This window comes from Chenopodium quinoa, unplaced genomic scaffold (genome assembly GCF_001683475.1).
Source record: "Chenopodium quinoa cultivar QQ74 unplaced genomic scaffold, ASM168347v1, whole genome shotgun sequence".
Lineage (NCBI taxonomy): Eukaryota > Viridiplantae > Streptophyta > Magnoliopsida > Caryophyllales > Amaranthaceae > Chenopodium > Chenopodium quinoa.
The window spans coordinates 1,930,108-1,949,375 of record NW_018743283.1 but is presented as its reverse complement, the minus strand read 5'-3'; the positions used below and the strand labels follow the sequence as shown (position 1 = coordinate 1,949,375).

The 19,268-nt window shown below is 35.7% G+C and overlaps 2 protein-coding genes across 2 annotated transcripts; both read left to right on the top strand.

Annotated features, from left to right (window-relative positions):
• The first annotated feature begins 2,528 nt into the window (after positions 1-2,528).
• LOC110735428 (protein SIEL-like) lies at positions 2,529-16,971 on the top strand. The gene is made up of 9 exons (XM_021915620.1): positions 2,529-4,508; positions 4,914-4,997; positions 6,672-6,905; positions 8,088-8,279; positions 11,899-12,039; positions 12,149-12,238; positions 13,050-13,266; positions 13,368-13,551; positions 15,246-16,971. Exons 1-9 carry the CDS (start codon positions 3,861-3,863, stop codon positions 16,174-16,176), a joined length of 2,721 nt encoding a protein of 906 aa, XP_021771312.1. The 5' UTR covers positions 2,529-3,860; the 3' UTR covers positions 16,177-16,971.
• Positions 16,972-17,745: 774 nt separating this feature from the next.
• On the top strand, positions 17,746-18,843 carry LOC110735454. The gene is made up of 2 exons (XM_021915644.1): positions 17,746-18,538; positions 18,641-18,843. The coding sequence occupies exons 1-2, from the start codon at positions 17,746-17,748 to the stop codon at positions 18,841-18,843; spliced, it is 996 nt and encodes a 331-aa protein (XP_021771336.1).
• The last annotated feature ends 425 nt before the right edge of the window (positions 18,844-19,268 follow it).

Genomic DNA, 19,268 nt, shown 5'->3' with positions numbered 1-19,268 from the left:
GGGGATTGGTGCGGTTGTCAGGGATGAGAGAAATGTGCAGATTACTGATGTTGTTCGAAGAGTACAAGACAATGGGCCGGTTGTTTTGGCTGAAGCACTTGCTGCCATAATGGGGAATTTCCTTGCCTGCCAATTGGGGGTGTGTCATGTCAAGATTGAGAGTGATGCTGCTACTTTGTTTTCAGGCTATTTGTGTGCCGACGTTTGAGGATAGGACGCCTTGTGCATTGGTTATGGAGGATATCAATTTTGCTAAGGGGCGCTTTGATAGTTTTGCTTGCAGTCATGTTAAAAGAAATGGTAATGTTGTTGCCTGTTGCGCATCTAGCTGCTAGGTTAGCTCCTATTAATGGGGGTTAAAGAAGTATTTCTGATTTCCTTCCCTTAAGGTCTCATTAGCCTTGAGGAGTTGGACGTTGTGTAATTTTTCCTTAGCTATGAATAAAATCCCCCAGTTTAAAGTATTGAATAATTATAATTGAAAATGATGTTGTAAATGAACTTGCACCGATTGATCTATTATTCTATTATATTAACCAGTGTTGTAATATAATGTGCAACAATATTAAAACGTTAGTTCACAATTTGTCTACCTCAGTTGCTAAGTCAACTTTAAAGGAAACTGCCTGAAAATATTGTTTGCTAACTCTTTATCATTTGTCAACTCCAAGCTTCTTACACTGAACCTTCCACTGACACCACAACTAACACCATCATCTTCATCGTGTCCAAGCTTCGTCCATTGAACCTTCCACCAAAATCACCATTTTCGCCGTGTCTAAGTTTCCGCCATTCAACGTATAGGGTAGAGTGAGAGCTTTGTTAACGTGTGTATTTTCCTTACCAGCTTTATGCTCTCCCCTTTAGATTGAACCAATAATGACCCATTGTACGCTATGCAATTTATTGCTCATCAAAGTCATGGGTTGGTTCACTATCCATTTCATATCCCAATTTTTTTACTCCTCTTACCCATTAATATCAACAATAGTGCTACAAAAACCAACATGATCTTGTTGCAGCGGGTGTGGGATAGAACAAATAATAAATGCAAAATAAATAACACACAAATTTACGTGATTCACTAACGATGTGTTGGCTACATCCATAGACAGGTAAGAGGAAAAACTAAATTGATCTCGATGAATACCATTTGCAATGAAAAGGCTAAGAAATACCCCAAAGGAGTAAAATATATAGTGCTCCCAAGAATAGAAAAAATATATCCCACGGATAATGAACAAGCCTTGAGATGAAGTTAAAACTTAGTGCTTGAAGTTCTCAATTGGCGCAGGTGTGCCACAACGGACTCCTTACGATCCTTCAGGAAACTTTAGATGAGGCACGCCTATGAGGCCATGGCTCCATAAAGTTAGGGTTAGGGTTAGGGTTTAGGGGTAAAAATGATATAATGTCCAGTTTTATAACTAACATTGTCATTATAGGTAATTATTATGCAAGATCATTGATAAAAATCTTATTTGAAACTGAATAATATTATGATTTAAAACAATAAGTGCGATATCCACAAATCTTAACCCAATTTTTTATTCTCATAAATGCAACTCGAAACAGAGCAAATATAATTTTCTTGATTCATAATTTTTATGCAAAATCATACTTTGATGGATAGCCCATGAAATAAAAAAATCTGTAGATATCTCATAAGCCCAATTTCAATTTAAAACAAAGAAAATATGATTAAAACACTAAACACGATCGAAAACCAACACCTAATTTGGTCATATCTTAAGATCTAGAAATGAAATTTAACTAATTCTAATGGAAACATACACTTAAATAATCCCAACTATGGGCAATTTACTTCTAATAATCCCAACTAAGGTTTATTATCCAATAATCCAAACTATGGGGGGTCAGTTTACCTCCAATGGTCCTAATGACCGGTGACCTGCTGAAATAATTTTTTTTTTTTTTTTTTAATTGTCATGTGTCAACACATGAATGATCCAAAATTAAGAAAAAAAAACATAATTTAAAAAAAAAAACAAAGTTCTAGCGACCCTTTTCCCCACCCCCTGACACAATATATACTCCTAGAGTATTATGGTCATAGTACTCCTTACAAAATATATATGAGTTATTTTGTGCACACTTTATGTTATTTTGCTTAAATGTTGTGTTATTTTGTTACAACAATATGTTATTTACTTATTTATTACTTTAACCTCAACTCATGCTATTTTTAAGTTACATTAAATAACATGTACTTATTTAAAAATAAAATATATATAAATTGAAATAATAATAAATTCACATCAAAATAATATTAGCATTGTTGAGTTTTAAGGTATCGTGAAGAGAATCAAACATTTTAGAAGATACTAAATTTCTAGACATAAACACATTTAAACCCTTAAATTACCTTCAGATCAATTGATTTCTAAGAAACAAAGAAAATTAGACGAATAAAAGAGGAGAGACAAAGTGTGTTTGATTTAGAGTTGGAGTAGTGAGAGCAAAAGAGAGAGAGTGAGAGTGAGGTTGATTCCTCAAAAACCCAAAAATTGAAAGAAGAAAGGAGAGAGAAAGTGTATGATTTTGTTGGAGTAGCCGAGAGGAAGAGAGAGTGAGTGCGGAAGGAAGATGAATGGGAAAAGGGCAAAATAACATAAATATATTTAAAAATAACATATACATAATTTGAAGTAACAAAGAGTTAACATCAAAATTACATTAGCTTTATAAAACCTGGAGTACACGGAGTAGGATAGAAATTGCGGTTCTAGCCACCCTTTTCCCCACCCCCTGACCTCTCCGGAACCCTCTCTCCACCCTCTAACCTCATCAGAAACCACCCAACAACCCCCTTTATCACCAAAAACGGCCAGCCGACCTCTACCACCCATCCCCGACCTTAGAAATCACCCACCCAGCCCTCCCCGATCCCCAAAATCACCCACCCACCCCTCCCCGACCCTAATTCAACTCTCTCAATTTCTCTCTCCTCATCAACAATGGCAACGACATCATTCAATCGGAGGAGACTCCAATTCCATCTCCACAACAAGCCGGACACAACATCGTCGTCTTACCACCGCCGGTCGCAATTAGGGAAATTTTGTGGTTGCTGTGTTGTTCCTAGTGGCTGAAGTTAGTTGCGGTTGCCGCTACTGTGTTGGTGGCTGGAGTTGCGTCTGTAGTTGCTCTAATGGTGGTTGGAGTTGGAGGTGGTGGTGGTTTGATGTGTGTAGCGGCTGCGAGGTGGAGGAGGGTTGTGCTCTGGTTGTCAGGGCTGCTACTTGGGTTTGGAGGGAGCAGGGGATGGCGATATTGGTTGGTGGTGCGGTGTAGGTTAGCAGTTAGAGTGGTGGAGGTTAAGGTAGGCAACAATTAGGGTTTTTTTTTTTTTATTTTTTTAATGTTTTTTTATTTATTTAGGACCAATCTTGTGTTGGTGATGGCGATGTTATGAAGTCAAGGCTACTGCCTGGGTTTTGAGGGAGCAGGGGATGGCGATATTGGTTAGTTGGTGCAGTGTAGGTTAGGAGTTAGAGTGGTGGAGGTTAAGGACTTAAGGTAGGCAACAATTATTATTATTATTATTATTTTTTTTTAATTTTAAATTTTGGACCAATTGACACGTGTCATGATAACTTGCTATAACAAGTTATTGACTTGTTGTTGACCGTTGAGACTATTGTAGGCAAACACATAACATAGTTTAGATTATTAAATAATAATAAACCTTCTTTGAGATTATTAAAAGTAAATCGCCCAACTTAAAAAAAAAAAAAAAAAAAACACCGAAATTCCTAGTGAGAAACGCTTTGAAAATCTCAGGCGTTTTAGCGTTTTGCCTCTAAAAACAAGATGAACTGTTAATCCAGTGAGCAAAAATGGAGCAACAACTATGGCGGGAAACCCAGAAAAACCTCACCACCACCAACACCAACACCCTCTCTCTGCAACTCCTCTCACAACTCCAAACCCTCATCACCAACCCCTCAACCACACCCTCCACCATCTCCGCCATCCTCGAAACCCTTACCAACTCCCCCTCCCTCCTTCTCAACCACCACATTTTCTCTCTCCTCCACTCCCTCCATCTCCACCACCCTCCCTTCTCCTCTTCTCTCTCCTCCACTCTCCCCTCTCTCACCACCTCCCTCCTCTCCGACCCCACTTCCTCCGCCATCGCCGCCGCCGCCGCACTCTCTCTTCTCGCCTCACTCTCCGCCGCCGACTCCCTCGATCACAGTCTTGTCATCTCTCTGTGTTTCCGCCCGAGCGTTTCGGCTCGGGTTTGGGTTTTGAATAATGTGATCAAGTTATCGATTCCTCCCAATTTGTTGCTGCCGGTTATGCTAGGGTTTACTAAGGATCCTTACCCTTGTGTTCGTCAAGCTGCGTTGGAGGGGTTGGTGGGTGTTTGTCATTCTGGGGTTGTGGTTGAGGATTCTGAGATTGTTGAAGGGTGTTATTTTCGTGCCGTTGAGCTTCTTCTTGATCAACATGATTATGTTCGCTTGGCTGCTCTTCGTGCAGTGAGTTATTACTTCCTCCGTTTTTTTTAATTGCAACGTTTGGAATTTGACACTATTCACACACTCATTTGATTGTTTTTTGTGGTTTATATGTTGGAATAATAGTAATGTGGTATCATGTTAGGTGCAAGACTCACAATTTAGCTTTAATAGTTATTAGAATACAAAATACATATATTGCCTTAAAATGTGGTATATTTGGAGCCATTAAGTAAGTTGTGGAGAATTGAAAGAAAGAGAGCATAATTCAGGTGCGTTTTCGACTTTTCGTGTGTGGTAGATGTTTTCAGCAGTTCGGGCACTGGTTGCCACAACTAAGAAGGGAGGGGGTATAGTGACAACTAACAATACTAGGAGTGATTGAATCCCATGAATAATATATTTATTTATTTATCTATATTTCAGGTAAGAACGTGGGGGTGCATGCTTGCTGCATCTAAGGAAGAGGAAGAAGATAGGAGAGACTGTTCAGATGGTGTATTTTTGCTGGTACATGACCTAAGTAATTCAATATGTATGTTTGGTAGTCTTTGTGATGTTTACTTGGTAGTCTTTGTGATGTTTACTTGGGTGTTCTGTTGCTGCTAGTGCTGCAGCATAGATTTGTGCAGCAGTAATGTTGTGACATAGGAGAATTTCTTTAGTATAAAAGCCTTTCAATATTTAGTTGTAATGCTTGATTGGCTATCGACTTTATGTATCTTTCTTTGAAGGAGTTTATAATGCTAAGAAAAACCATTTACCAGCCTCTGTATTTGTAAGTTAGTTGCATAATTACTTGGACTAAATAGGATATATGTTTTATTATTTAACAATAATTTTTATGAGGAGTATATCTACATAATGGCACATGAAATACCTATTTGTCCGCACTTGTGATTGTTAATACATGTATTTTTCTATCTTTTCATCCACATCTTTTTATAAAAAAATTTCAAATAATTCTATCCTTTCACCCACATCTTTTTATCAAAATATTTCAAATGATTCTGAAATAAATGATCTACAGGTTCTTTAACCCTCTACAAGCCTAGAGTAGTCTATAGCCGCAAACTATAGATAAAAAAAAAATTGTTACATCTGGTTTGAGTTTGTTCTGTATCTTCTATAGAGGCATTTGATACAAACTTTGAAAACAGAATGGAAAGGAAACAATTAAGAGAGGGAAAGAAACTATCAAACTCTTACCTTTTCATTTGTTTGGTTTAATCGTGGAAATGAATCACTTAAATTGAACTCCCTTTCTTCTCGTGAAAGGAATCACTTGCAAGATAACATTTGATGAGGTAGAGAGCTGAAAAGAGAGAAAATGAAATTTTTGGAAGTGAGAGAGAGAAGCCGGAATTTTTTTGTGTTTGAGGAGGGTAATGGTAATTAATACCTTTTGTTTTAGAGAGGTAACAACTAGGTGGAAACTATTATCCCTAGGTAATGATAATTGTTACCCAAACCTTATTACCAAAACACTTGGAAATGGTAATGTTTTATTGAATCAGTTTCCAAACATGCTCTACATGTTTTAGGTTGATAAAGCTGGAACTTTGGGGATATTGGATCCTGACTTCCTATATTTTTAGTTGAGATGCTTCTTTGAGATGAAAAAACTGTGAGGGGCTGTAATTTGGTCCTGGAAGTTGAACTCTACCCTGAGTTCTTAATGTACATGGTGCCCTACAGCATCTCTATTTGTAACTCCTGAACTCTGGACTAAAACAAAACAGATTAATGATTTTGATAAGCTTAAATGGTTGGACGTTTAATCACCGAGGCATTTTAAGTTACAACTGATCTGTATCGTCCTATATCTAAACTTATTTGGTTTTGTTTTGCTTTGATTGTGTTTTACGTTGCAATACATGAATCACCATGTTGCTATCTTCAACAAATCTATTTCAAAGGCACCCTGATGCCTCATTGGCCTGATGACTGATGTTGTGACTCACTGTGATGTAGTCAGCCCTTGCCTATTGTAGGTTGTGATGTGGGCTAATGAGTAGAGGAATGCTTTTTTTTTTTTTTTAATCCTTTTTTTTTGTCTTGTATTTGTGGTGATCATGGTACTCATCTCCTCATTATGTCTTTAGTGGGTGCCATCCTGTAACTGCCATTAATTGTTTTCTTCATAGATCTGCTAACAAAGTTTTGCTTGGTTTGGCTTCACAGATATGTTCTATGGTCAGAGATATGAATGTGGGAGTCAGGGTGGAGGCTTTTACTGCCCTGGGAAAAATTACTTATGTATCTGAAGATATTTTGTCGCAGACCCTTAACAAAAAGGTTGACGAAGCAATTAAAGTGAAACAATCCTTAGCTCTGTTTAGCTCAAAATCACATGAAATTCATGCTGGTGTTGCTGCTGGTGCATTTATTCATGGTCTAGAGGATGAATACAGCGAGGTAATTGCAAAATTTTGGTTGTGTTCTAATTCAGTAATTTGTATTACTTCATGTTTTTTTTAAGCTAATCCTAAACTAATGCATTTACAAACTTTAGAGCGTAGCCTAGCCAAATGATATTCTATTCACCAATTGTTACAAAGGCATTTATGTCCATGAAAAACTAGTGTCTCTCTCGCTTTATATCATGTTATCTGACCTCTTAGCTACTACCTACTTTAATAATAACTTTAATGCTTCCAGTTTTGGATTTGGTAAAAGAAAGTTGACATTCCTTTTCTAGCAAGTGGTTTCCTCTTTCTCTCTCTCCTCACCGTATGGGAAATATATCTCGTTGTTCTCTCTCTCTCTCTACTCATCACTGTGCTGTATAAAAAAGCCTGACATTTCTCTGTGGAAGATATTGTGATTTGGTAGGAGTAACTTTTTTCATTCCATATTATGCGTTTCTCAACTGGACAATTATATGTTCATTTAATATACAAATCTAATCTAATCTAATATATATGTTTAAAGGGGAGATTTTTTCCCCGAGTATTTAGAGAGCCACGTAGGATTTAATTTTCTTAGCACGCCATGTAGGATTATAAATTTAAGTGGTATCCAATTAAATAATTCAAATGCCACGTAAGCAAAATTGGCGAATGAAATTTTAAAGTTTAAATTAATTAAATACAAAATATTATCTTTTGAGATTAGGAATTTTATCTAATATTTTAAAACTAATATAATAACAATTTTAATCACATAAATATGAAAAATATTTTTTGTAAAAAAATGCTAACAAACCGTGCGGGCTTCATCTAGTGCATTACAAATTGCCACTCTTGATTTCAATTTCAATAACCAGCTTTTAAAAAAAATTGTGCAGTCTTAGACAACAGTGATGAAAATGGAATAGTGGGAATATATTTTAGGTTTTATTAATGCCAATTTTTGATGGCTTCCTTTTGTTTTTGTTCACTGTACTTCATATTTATTTTTTTTATTAATTTTATTATTTATTTTTTTTACACCCAAAATTACTTGGCCATTTTAAACTGCCCAAACAATTTTAACAAAAGTTGTAGAATTGGTTGTAAGACAATTGTTTGGGATGGAGGGACTGCACATTCTGATGTTAAATATGTTTCCCATCATGCCACTAGCTGACCCTGTGTAATATGTATGGCTATCCTGAAGGTACAACGGGTTGCATGTATCTCCTTGCAAATGCTTTGTGTCATCTCTGGTCGATTTGCTCCTGATGCGGTTAATATATTGAGCTATGTTCTGAATGACGACTCGGTTATTGCCAGGTTAGAGGCATTAAAGACAATCCATTGCATGGCAATTTCTGGATGTGTAGTGATGAAAGAGGCACATATAGATATGGTATGCTTTTTATACTACCATAAACATTTTAGGTTTTTTTTTAACATGAGGTATATTGCTCTGAGATAACCTTCTTTTGTTTAAAATTATATTACTCTCCTTTTATGTAATAAGCCCACCTTAGCCCAGGCCTAAGGTGCAGCACCTGTAGGTTTAGGTAAGACACTAGTTTGCAGACATGGCGCAAACTAGACGCAAACCAGTGTCTTACTTACTGGTGCTGCACCTTACGCCTGGGCTTAGGCGTGCCTGAGTGCGCCTTTTGAATGCGGTTGAGCCTATCAATGAAAAGGTGCAAAGGCTTGCTCTCTGGTACATGGGATTTTTATAGGATTCAAGTTTTTTACAATGTAACATTACGATGTTTACAAAAGTTGAATGTGAAGGTCTTGGATTAACAAGCTTGATAAACAATTTACGCTGTCTTGCAATTTATAGTGAATACCCTTCTCTCTAAATATTATAGGGAGTTCCACAAAGTTTTAGTTTGTTATTAAAGCTAGGAGCTAGCTAATGCTCCCTACAAGTTCTTAAAGTTTACTGCTTATGATATCAACTTTTTAATTTTGTAAACCATCATATGGAAATCATGTACTATTTTCTTACCAAAGCATGGACATGGAGTTACATCTAACGAAGGTCCTATTCTCAATGGAATCAAACAATAACACTATGTTTGGATAACAATAGTGTAGAGAAAGGGAGGGGAAGGAAAAAGAGGGAAGGGAAAGGGAGGTGAGGGGAGGGAGAAGCAGACCTTCCATTTTCCTTCCAAATCTCTTCAACAATGGAGGGATTTGATTCATTAAAAGTAGAGGGAAAATATATCCTTCCAATTCCCTCCCCTTCCCTCCTTGTATTAGGTATCCAAACAAGGGAGGATGCATCCCTCCATTTCCCTCTATCCAAACATATTCTAAGTGCCAACAAACAACTTGTTTTGTGGGACAAATTTAATCTAACCAACTTTTTTAGCTTTCAGTGAGAAGCTGTTGTTCATCAATTAGTTGTGCTAACTAGTTTTTTAGCAACCAGTCTTCACTTCTAGAAAGACTTTCGTAGTAGTGGTAAAGTAATTCTGACGCAAAAAAATTCTCTTTATGGATAACTGGATAAGTAACCACCAAAAAAACTTTATAGTTCTGCCAGATTGACAAAAATATAGTCCATAACCGAAGCTCCGGAAGTAGTAGGCTTGGATCTTGGGCTTGGTTTACATTCTCAATCACCATTCGTAAATTTTGTGTTTTGACCCGGTTATTTGTCTGTACTCGATCTGGAAGGCTTAAAAAAAAACACTTATTTATATTTAGAATTTTGACAGTTTTTCTTTTCCTTTTATAATAGGAAAAATTGACATGAATATTATGACCTTTGCTCAGTCCGCCATAAATATAACCACCTTTTGATAATCCCCCAATAAAACGACCTTTAACATTGATCTTCCAAAAAATAGGACGAAACCGGTTGGTAACCAGTTTAATAGGTTAATATGACATGTGTCACTTTGAAATTGGTAAGTTTTTTTTATTTTTATTTTTTTATTTTATTTTTTTTACAATTTTCTTATGAATAAATTGGTTTTAACTCAAAAAAAAAAAAAAAAAACAACAAAAACCCCCAACAGCCACCTCCCACTCCGTCATCAGCGACCCTACCCCACCCACCACCTTCCCGGAACCCCTTCACCGACCACCCTGCCGAAATCCTTTTTCCGACTACCCACTTTGCACCCAACACCACTAACCCCAAAACCCCAGTCCCCAATCCCACCACCACTAGCCCAAAACCTTACCCACCGGCCACCGTAATTGAAACCCATTAAAAAGGGGTGGAGATGGGGAGGGTTTCAAAGATTGGCGAGGGTCATGGTCGGAGATGGGAGGGTTGAACTGGAGGGGATTATGGCGCTGCGGCGGTCGACGAGGCTAAATGGCGAGTTGTTGATGACGCCTTGTTGAATGGGAAGCAGGAGATTTTAAAGAGGGTGTTGGATTGGTGGTGGGACAGCTGGAGAAAGCTTTCGAGTTTGTGACCAGGTGGGGTTTGGGTTTCAGTGCAGAGCTTTCATGGTAGAGGTCAGTGGAGCTTCCATGGTAAGAGCTTCCATGGCAATGGGGTGTTCACGGTGAAGAAGTGGTGGTGAGGGTGAGTTTTTATTTATTTATTTATTATTATTATTATTATTAAAATCAAATATATATATATATAGGGGAGGGATCCGGTGAGAATAGGTTCATATGTGAGAATTCATACTTATATGAGAACTGATTTTAAATTTAGAACATGTGAGTAAAAGTTTAGAACATACGAGTAAAAATTTAGAACATGTGTCTAAAATTAAAATTTAGAACATCTGAGTTATATGTTTAGAACATTTGATTTAAGAATTAGAACAAGTGATTAAAAATTTATAAAATCTACTTTATGAAATTTTAAACATATGAGTAAAATTTAGAACATCTGCTTAAGATTATGAACATGTGAATAAAAATTTAGAACAAACTGATATAGAATATAGAAAGTGTGAGTAAAAAATTTAAAACATACGAATAAAAAAATAGAACATACACTTTAAAATTTGGAACATATAATTAAAAATCTTAGAACACACATTTTAAAATTTAGAACATATAAGTTAAAATTTTGGAACAAGTTATTTAAAAATTTATGATATTAAACTTAACTAATATATGGTTTAGAACATGTGAGTACTAAATTTGAACACTTGATTTAATTTAGAACACCTAAGGAAAAGTTTAGAACATCAGATTTAAAATTTAGAACATACGAGTAAAAATTTAGAACATAAAGAGTGTTCTCACATAAGAAAAATTCTCACATAAGAAAATTTCTCACGAGAGCCTCCCCCTATATATATATATATATGTTAAAATTGAAATTAAAAATCTAACCAATTATGATGTGACATGTGTCTTTCCATAACCTATTAAACAAGTCACCGGTTTTTTATCCTATTTTTGGAAGATGATGTGCAAAGGTCGTTTTATTGGGGGATTATCAAAAGGTGGTTTTATTTATGGCGGAACGGGCAAAGGTCATAATATTTCTGTCAATTTTTCCTTTATAATATACAAAGTACTTAATTAGGGAAACATATACTTTGTATTATTGTTCCTTTACTGTCATGGCTCAACCAAACAGCATAATTGGGAATCAGAATTCATTTTTGAAATGTACCAAACATACTAATAAGAATCAATGTCCAAACCATACCTTCCTAATGTCATTTTTTAATTCCAGACCTGTAGCGTATTTTGTACAATGATTACTTCTTCTTGGCCTATTGATATCTTATTCTTATTGCGGTGGGGGGAGGGTGACTGAACTGCGTGTAATGTCTCAAGCATGAATGCTTTGCTTTGTGCTTGTTCTAGATTTATTTGTTATTGGCGCTCTATACAGCTATGCTTGTTGCTAATCTCATTATTTTGTGTTCTATTGCATATGTAACTTTTCTGGCATGTAGATTCTGTTTGCCAGCATATCCTGTTGCTTGTACTAAGTTAATATAATCTGCATGTGTTTTTCGATATGCTATGCTGTGTTATTTATGGAATTCAGAGTTAAAACAATCTCTCATTTGTCCTTATTGCAGGTGCTTGGTACCCTTGTTGACAGGAACTCCCAGATAAGATCCAGAGCCTTTGATTTGCTTGGATCAGTTAAATTGCCTGACCTGAAAGTGTCCAAATTAACTGTTGAAAGCCTCTTTAGAAGTCTGGACATCTATCCTAAGGTTGTTAAGTCATGTCATATTAACACTATGTATTGCTTCATTTGATTCTTCATTGTTTAATCTTCCTGTCATTCTTTTTTAATTTATTGGGTTTCCTGTAATGTTCCAGAGTGAAGCCGAAATCTTTCGTACATTGTTCAATATAGGTCAAAATCATGGCAAATTTGCAGTCAGGATTGTCAAGGACCATTATAACGAGGTTAGCATTTTTTCAGTCATCATTATGCGTATCTTCTGTACATAGTGCTACAACTAATCAAATTTAGGTCCTTTCTCTTCACCTGATTCTCACTGAAGTGAATATGTTTACTAATGAACCTGGTTTTAATTGAGCAGAACTGATTAAAAACCGAATAAGTGAAGTCACTGCTTTTTTTCTGTGTACAATCTGTTACTTCATAACTTCTCTCTTATAAGCTGTTTAAACAAGTATTTGATTTTTGGTTGTTGGATGCATGTAAGGCGGGAGAAATTATGTAGAGGTTATGTGTAAGATGGTGTAAGTTATGCTGAGGTTTGATGTCCTCTTTATGTCCTGTCTAAAGCCACCTTATGCCTATGCATTCCTTGCTTGTCCAGTGTTCTGTAATTGGATTTTATCTTGGTACTTTGGCCTTCGATGAGGGAACTAATCCTGTCTCAGTTGAAGCCTAATGTATTAGCTGAAATTTTTTCTCTTAGAAGTGCTGTGTTTGTTCGTCTATCTTCTTGTCCAGGATACAACATTAAAAGGCCAGAAGTTATCATCTGTGACATAAGTAGTAGGTTGGTGGATCACTGGATCATAAATGAGTGTATAACCATGTGTTTACAGAAGTGAAAATTAGTATTTAAGTAATATTTCCCATCAATAAAGATGATGTGTTGCCATACTTCATTTTTTTGCTTGTTACGGATGTGCTCTTGTTATTCATTGCACATGGCTTATGCGTAGGATGTGTTCCCCTTCACTCTCTTCTAAAATTTTGCACCACAACTACTTTTCTGACAGAGTGTGCTGTATCCTTCAGATTAAGCCTTCCAATGATGAAAAATCTGGCTTTTATGGCTCAAGAATTGCTGGAATGTCAGTCTTGGCTATTTCAGCTTCCCTCAAACACGAAGAGCACTTTCATCAAATTCCACCAAGGATATTTTCGTATGCAGCTGCATACTTTGGGCGGATTGCTTATGCTCTTGGTGATATTTTGGATATTGATTCCCTTTTGGCCTACCTGTCTTGCTGCGGTATATCAAATTGTCATACTTGCTTGAACATTGGCCAATTTAGAATCTAAGTGATGCCTTGTCAAATTTTTTTTTTTTAATTTTTTAATTTTGTTAAATAGCTGAGCACCAATTTGAGGTACAGTCTGAAACCAGGGCTCAACCAGAGGTACTTCCAGCTGCAAAAGGTCAGCAGGAAACACCTGTGCATGTCTTCAGTGCAATACAAATTGTTCTTGCAACAGTGAAGAGGTTATGGCCGCTGGTAAAATGTGGATATACAAATGAAGTGTTTAAGGCTTTAAGGTGTGTGAGGATGGAACTTTGTGCCTTTTGTTTCTTTGAGCTCTTTTCGTTCTGTATGATCTTTCTATTCAAGCTTAGTATGATGGAAATAGTTCAGGATTGAATGCTGATGGAAACAAACTATTTCAAGTACACCCTTAGAACAGGATCAAATGAGAAAGGATAGAGAGAATAGTAGACTGGCATCATTGTTGAAACATACAAGAGATTTTTTATTGGTGTGGGGAGTATATTTTGCCATTTTGAGTTTGAAAGTGTGATATAGAAGTGAACAGAAGGGGATCACTCTTGTGCCTTTTTTTGACCTTGATCACACTTGTGCCTTCTCTCCACCCCCCCCCCACCCCCCTTTTCTTAAAATTTGAAATAGTAGTCTGGGGGAGGGAGGGGATGGGAAAAGGGAATTAATTATATGCATGATCATTGATCCTTTCATCAGCTTAGTATATGCTCTCATCACCTGAAATAGGGTGTTTAGATATGATTTTGTTAAGGTCTGGTGATCTGGTGTGACTAAACTCTTTGACCATATTATTACAACACTAAGAAAAAACAGTATAAATTGGGATCTTGTTCGCTTCATTTCCAAGTTTGTTCATATTTTTTTTAATTAATATGCAATAAAAGATATCTTGTACTACCCCCGTTTATGAAAATTCGTGACACTGTATTCTTTCAAGCTTGTCAATGTAAAACTTAGATTATTAATATCTCTAATAATTTATTTGTAAATATTATAAAAGATTGATATTCTGAAACTTCATATTGAGACGATCTATGATGACCCCACATGTATATGTATGATGGTTAAGGTGATATTTGTGAATAAAGCCAACGTCAAAAGTGTTAAGAACTTTCAGAAACAAAGACAGTAATAAATAAATGGAACTAATGGAAGTGTTATCTGGTCTGAATATTTGATCTGATCCAGTCTGATTTTGTTTGGTTCTGACAAGTAATAATTTTTGTAAAGAGAGAGTGTTCTTAGATGACCTTTGCCATTTTGAGCTCAACTGTTTGAGTTCGAAGGAGATCAATAAGGCAATTGCTTTGTGCCATTTTGTTACCTTTTATCACTCTTGGATTAAAAATAAAAATTTCTCGTGTAGACCAACATTTAATTGTTATATGATGTGAACTTATAGACTAATGGTATGAGCCACGAAAAAGGCACACATATCTTAATATCCATTTTTCCATTATATATCCACTTTCTAGGTCTATGTTATAGGCATGGGGATAATGGTATTAGTCAAAATGGTCGTTAATGGTTTTGTACTTGTTCACTTGTCGTCTAGGATTTGGATAACTTGCATGTATTGACGTTATCGCACCCTTGTAAATTTGTGGTGTCTGAACTCTTGTGAAGCTTCTGCAATGGTTTTGTTTTCTTTATTAGCCTGTCTTAACTTTTGGTTTTTTGTACGCTGTTGTAAGCAGTTTCTTGTTCTGCTGTTCATGCTCTTTCCTCTGTTGCATATTTGGCAAGTTTTGCTCCTCTTGTAAGTTATTCCTGTATTTGCATTAGCAGGCACTCACTAGTAACTAAGTTCACATTTTTTGTACCTTCTAGCATCAAGTATTTGAGGAGGTGGTATGGTGTTCACAAATTTACCCTAGTGATTGCATATTAGACTGTTTGTTGCTCTCTCTCCCTTGGAATTGAGAACTTGGCAAACTTTGTGTTTTCTCAGGTGTTGTAAAGAATCTCTTGCAGCTGTAAGGCCTGGCTCTTTTGCATATGCTGGTGCAATAGCTTTTGCCTTCCAATATATCCATATAGTGAAGCTTCTCACGAGGGTATGGAGACACTTTGAGGTTTCCAAAAATTGTCATTTGTATCAATTGGGCGACTTGGACTTGCTACTTGGGAAACTTGACAAAGCGATTCTAGCTATCAGATACGGGTTCATTGGGTTGAGTAAAGATGTTGAGCTTATTATAATGGAGTTGTTGCTTCTCAACTATCTGCTGCAATTTTCAAGCTCTCGCATGCATTGCAAAACCTTACAGAAATTATCTACTATGGTTGCTTCGGTGTGCCACTTACGGGATGCAAAATCCATTGCATGTTCGGACTTTGTGAACCTACTTGCAGAACTATCGTCCAATGGCAGTTTCTCTCTTGATGCAACTGGTGATCAATTTCAGTTGAAAAAACTGCGTGACTTATTTATACTCAAAGACATGGTACTCACTGAAGAAATCAGACACATCAGTGCAGAGCTTGTTGTTCTTGGCTTTGACTCAGTAAGTCCTTTGCGCTTCATCTCAGGATTGCCTGTCAGTATACCCCTGGACATTACTCTCTATAACGTGACTAATGAACATAGACTATGGCTTAAGATTGTCTTAGATGACAAGGTATCTGAGTTTGTTTTCTTAGACATGGAAGAATATGGAGGTCTTGACGAGGTCAAAAAGTTCAAGTTCACCGCCCCATTTTACAGAACACCAAAAACAGTTGCTTACACATTGAGGGTTAGTATGGGTATGGAATGTATGTCTGAGGATTTGCATTTGGTTAGAGGTCACGGGGGCCCTAAACATGCCCTGACTTACATTAGCCTGGAAATTGAAGCTTATTTTGTAAATTTGAATGCTGATAATCTTTTGATACGTTAAATTGCTTCTCCCTTAGTTCCTTTTTGTTCTTCTTGTTGCTTCCTTGTTGTTCCTTATGCATACTACAAATGTTAATATCTTATTTTCACTTTTAATCAATTCACTATTAGAAGGCAATGTGAATGCCAATAATTGATTTGATGTTACAATGCATATATGAGTCCAACCCTTGTGAACCCATATTGTCTATATGTATGAAGTCATTGTACTCTTAGTTGAATACTCATGCTATATATAGAGTGGCATGCAAGAGAAATTTAACGAGCAATACTTATCAGTTCCTCTATCTCCTCTTACTCCTTCATTTCTCCGAAATAAAACTTTCTATTAGTAAAATTTTTAACACGTTATCAGCACCAGTTTTCAGTCAGGTATATTTATACCTACTTATAAAAATTTATAACAAAATAATACTATCTACTTCTAACTGTTTCGAGGAGTATGCTCTATAGTTGCCCATATTTGGGATCCTCTATAAAAGAAACTCAAACATTTACTATATATACCTCAAAAAAAAAAAAAAACAACGGTGAAAGATCTCTTACTTGTGAATTTACTACTATCATCTTTTGTTTATTCATGTTGATGTTTCTTTGTTTGATCCATGTTGATATTACATACTCATTTTACGTAAATTTTTATCTTAGTTATTCTAATTGCTAAGTAGTAGCTTTGCATGCATATTATTATTAACTAGATTAACAAAAAGATGCAGCCTTTTTATACTTATTATTTTTCTTACTTTTACATACTTTTTTGTGTTTCTTTCCGTTTTCGAACCCATGATCTTTTATAGATATTAGGGCTCTCGGACCACTATGGCTTGCATTCCCAGTGTGATAACCTTTTACAATTATAAATATATATATATGGACCATAATTTTATGCCAGTACGTTAGACTATTATATGATATTTTTACAGTTGTACAGAACAGTAACGGATAAACCTACCTCTATAAAAGACGGATTTTTCCCCAATTTCACCACAAATCCTTTATCTCCTCCCACTTTTTATCCAAAAATCACCTAAATTTTTTTTTTCACCCCCTTCTTCTCCGATATGTTCCCCGACGACGGCAACCAAAACACCCACAACTTCACTTTTGAAGAAGATTTAAGGAAGATAAAACAATATTTTCTTCTAATTACGGCACTTGTAGTTCTATTAGTAGCAATATTAATTTTTGTCATTATGTATAAGTAAAACTCACTTATTTTGTCGTTTTAGTATATTAAAAACTTGTTTTTGTTTTATTATGTTGTTTGTTGTTATTAATCATCATTGTATAATATTACCGTTATCATTATAATTATTGTTACTACTGTCATTGTTGTCGTTTTGCTGTTTTTTTTTGCAACTAACATGATTAATTTTTGTCTAATCATATAATTACTCACAATAATAAACCAAGGGGGAGAAAAGACTATATTATTTATGGTTTATTATTATTAAATTTAATTATCACGTGTCTTATTAACTTAATTATAAATATGGAAGAACTAAACATGCGAGTTGTACATATAATTTGTTATTATAATCTAATTATCATGAAATTTGTTGTAGCTAAAATGGGAGACCTTATGAAAAGACAGTTCAGCATCTTAGATTTATCTGGAAAGAAATTTCTGGAATGGAAAGTGGATGCAATGATGAATTTGAAAGCTCAAGGTTTGGAGCACACTGTTAAAGAAAATAAAAGTCCCTCTGGTCAAACAACTGATGCTACCTCTTCTGCAATGACGGTTGAAAAACCTATCACTGAACAAGATAAGGCAAAAGCCTTAGTGTTGTTAAGGCATCATTTACATGAATGCCTTAAAACTGAGTACATGATGGTTGAAAATCCCAAAGAATTATGGGATTGCCTTAATGAAAGATTTGGACACCACAAAAGGGTGCTCCTGCCTAAGGCATTATTTGATTGGACAAATTTACGGTTCCAGGATTTCAAATTTGTAATTGATTATAATTCAACCATACATGAGATAGTGTCTATATTGAGATACTGTGATCATCCGGTTACAGATGAACAGATGATTGAAAAAACACTCATTACCTTTCATGCAAGTAACATACTGTTGCAAGAACAGTATCGTGAAAGAGGTTTTAAAAAGTTCAATGAATTAATGAGTATATTGCTTGTTGCGGAACAAAATAGTGAACTTTTGTTGAAAAATCATAACCTGAGACCAACTGGGTCTTTGGCCACTCATCATGAGGCAAATGCAACAAATTCCTATCCACCCGAGTCAAATGCTACAAGAAGAGGTGGACGTGGAAATTACAATGGCCGTGGAAGAGGCCGTGGAAATTATCGCGGACGCGGCCGTGGTCGTGGTAGAAATAATTTTCAAAGAAACAGTAATTTCAAAAATTTTGAAAAACAGAAGGGACAGTCATATGGAAGCCACAAACAAACTCCTTCGAAAGGAAAAGACACATGTTACAGATGTGGCATGACAGGACATTGGGGACGTACTTGTCGAACGGCCAAACATTTGGTAGACCTTTACCAGGCTTCTGTAAAAGGCAAAGAGAAAAATGCAGAAGCAAATTATGTTAATGAGGAAAATGCTCCTTGTCCCAGCCTTGATGTGTCTGATTATTTCATGGATAATGCTGAAATTGGAAATGATTTCATTCTTGGAGAAAACAACAATACTTAGGTTTCTCATCTACTAATGTAACATATGCTATGTTTTAATGTATTTTCTTAGTTCCCTGTATTTTAAATTTCTAGTCATGTACTTTAAATCTCTATCATCAATAAAAGTTTGTATGATATTATTCTAAACTAATCTCAAATTTATTTTATGAAGATATGGATCTACCTGAAGTTAGTTCCGAATATCAATGCCTTTTGGACAGTGGAACAACACATACTATCTTAAAAGATAGAAAATATTTTTCACAACTAAAGTTGTTTCAAGCAAATGTAAACACCATTTCCGGGTCAGCTAAATTAATTGAAGGATCTGGAAAGGCTTGTATAATGCTTCCAAATGGAACAAAATTAATAATCAATAATGCTTTATATTCGAGTAAATCTCGAAGAAATCTCATAAGCTTTAAAGATGTACGCCAAAATGGC